Here is a 1,539-nt window from a genome sequence, read left to right as displayed (position 1 = left end):
GTGTGTGTGTGTGTGAGAGTGTGCGCGTGTGTGTGTGTCCTTACGCAGCAGCAGGCGGTGACGGTGATCTGGATGGTGTTCCTGCCCGGCTGACACACGTGTTTCAGGTACAAAGGTTTATGGGAAGTTTTGTTGTCACCTCGCTCGATGGTGAGAGGAGTCGCGTTCACGCTCACCTGAGGAGGACGAAGGAGCAGCTTAGTGATCGTGCTCATTAACCTTTGACCTTCGAGGACGCCACCGTGTACTCCACGGTGGCGTCCTCGAAGGTCAAAACGAAGAATATTTCCACCGTGGAGCACACGGTGGAAATATTCTTCGTTTTCTCCAAACTCATCAACACAAAGGTGAAGCTGTAAGGAGGTCACACCTGGACAGAGGCGGGCCAGTTGGTGTTCATCTGTCGATCCTCGTGGTGGTAACACTTAAACTGGAGCTCCAGGTCAGGCCTGACACACACACACACACACACACACACACAAAATAAATAAGCTCTCTGAAGGAAGCAGTTACTGATACACCTTTAAAATGAAGGTGTGTGTGTGTGTGTGTGTGTGTGTGCGCGCGCACCTCATGATGAGTGTTTTGTAGACGGACTCTCTCAGCTGGAAGACGTGGTTGCTGACGGCCAGGTTGTGCTCTAATCTGAAGGGCTCCAGGACCACGCCATCTCTCACTGGGAAAGTCAGCCGCAGGTCGTCGCTAGGGTTACCTGTAAACAGGAAGTCATCAGTCACACACCTGCACATTGACTTCGAATCAGTGGGACAAAAGTAATCAGGTTATTTCACAAACAAAATTTGGAACATTTCCCTGATAATCTCAAGACCTGACTGATCATGAAACATTATTGATTGATTATTGTTATTGAAGATTATTGAAATAAACTTTGATTATGAAACCAAATGATGTTAATCTGTTTATTATGGTGGACTAATCAGAATATTTCCCTCGGATAAAGAGCTTCATTTCATTCATGACCTCAGTTTGACTCAAGCAGCTGGTTCTAATCGATGATCGTGTGTGTGTGTACCTGTCGGCGGGGGAGGGGCCAGGCCAGCTATGTTGGGTTTGATGTCAGGCAGGAAGGGAGAAGGCGTCGGCTTGACGTCACCGCTGCCAGGCGACATGTAGGGCGGAGCCATGGAGCTGCTGGGGGTGACGGGAGGTGTTGGGTTTCCCGGAACCGGAGAAGAGGGGTAACCTGGCAACCCTCGCCCCGGCTAACAGACGGCGCCGGAGAGACGACAGAAAACACAAAAACCTTATTTCAGCATGTGCGCCCTCACTTCCTGTCACATGTCTCCTGCTCTGTGTTTCTGATTATGTGTGTGCACCAACACTCAGGTTAACACAGGGGTCTATATGACGTCACAGAGGCGGGGATAAAAGCCCCACCCACTCATTATTAAGGAGGCGCAGCTAATAAGAAGAAAGCTGTGTTAAAGAGGGAGGAGCCAAATCAGGCAAACACTCGCAACGAACACAGACACACGTGTGTGCGCGCTCCTTACCCCTGATGGCTGGTTGAAGGAGTTG

At 50.1% G+C, this 1,539-nt stretch overlaps 1 protein-coding gene across 1 annotated transcript in view; it reads right to left on the bottom strand.

The window, feature by feature from the left end:
- LOC102305155 (zinc finger MIZ domain-containing protein 2) overlaps positions 1-1,539 on the bottom strand; it is a gene marked incomplete at its 5' end in the record, with an annotated part of 8,185 nt that overhangs the window by 3,990 nt on the left and 2,656 nt on the right. Inside the window, 5 exon segments of the mRNA XM_042213957.1 lie at positions 45-176; positions 371-449; positions 571-712; positions 1,034-1,223; positions 1,515-1,539. The exon segment at positions 1,515-1,539 is cut by the window's right edge and continues 62 nt beyond it. Of these exon segments, the coding sequence (XP_042069891.1) occupies positions 45-176; positions 371-449; positions 571-712; positions 1,034-1,223; positions 1,515-1,539 (568 nt within the window).

Source organism: Haplochromis burtoni, unplaced genomic scaffold (assembly GCF_018398535.1).
Source record: "Haplochromis burtoni strain Fernald_Lab_line unplaced genomic scaffold, NCSU_Asbu1 Contig_501, whole genome shotgun sequence".
In the NCBI taxonomy this organism is placed as follows: Eukaryota; Metazoa; Chordata; class Actinopteri; order Cichliformes; family Cichlidae; genus Haplochromis; species Haplochromis burtoni.
The sequence above is the reverse complement of the archived record's forward strand: the minus strand, read 5'-3'. Positions and strand labels throughout refer to the sequence as shown.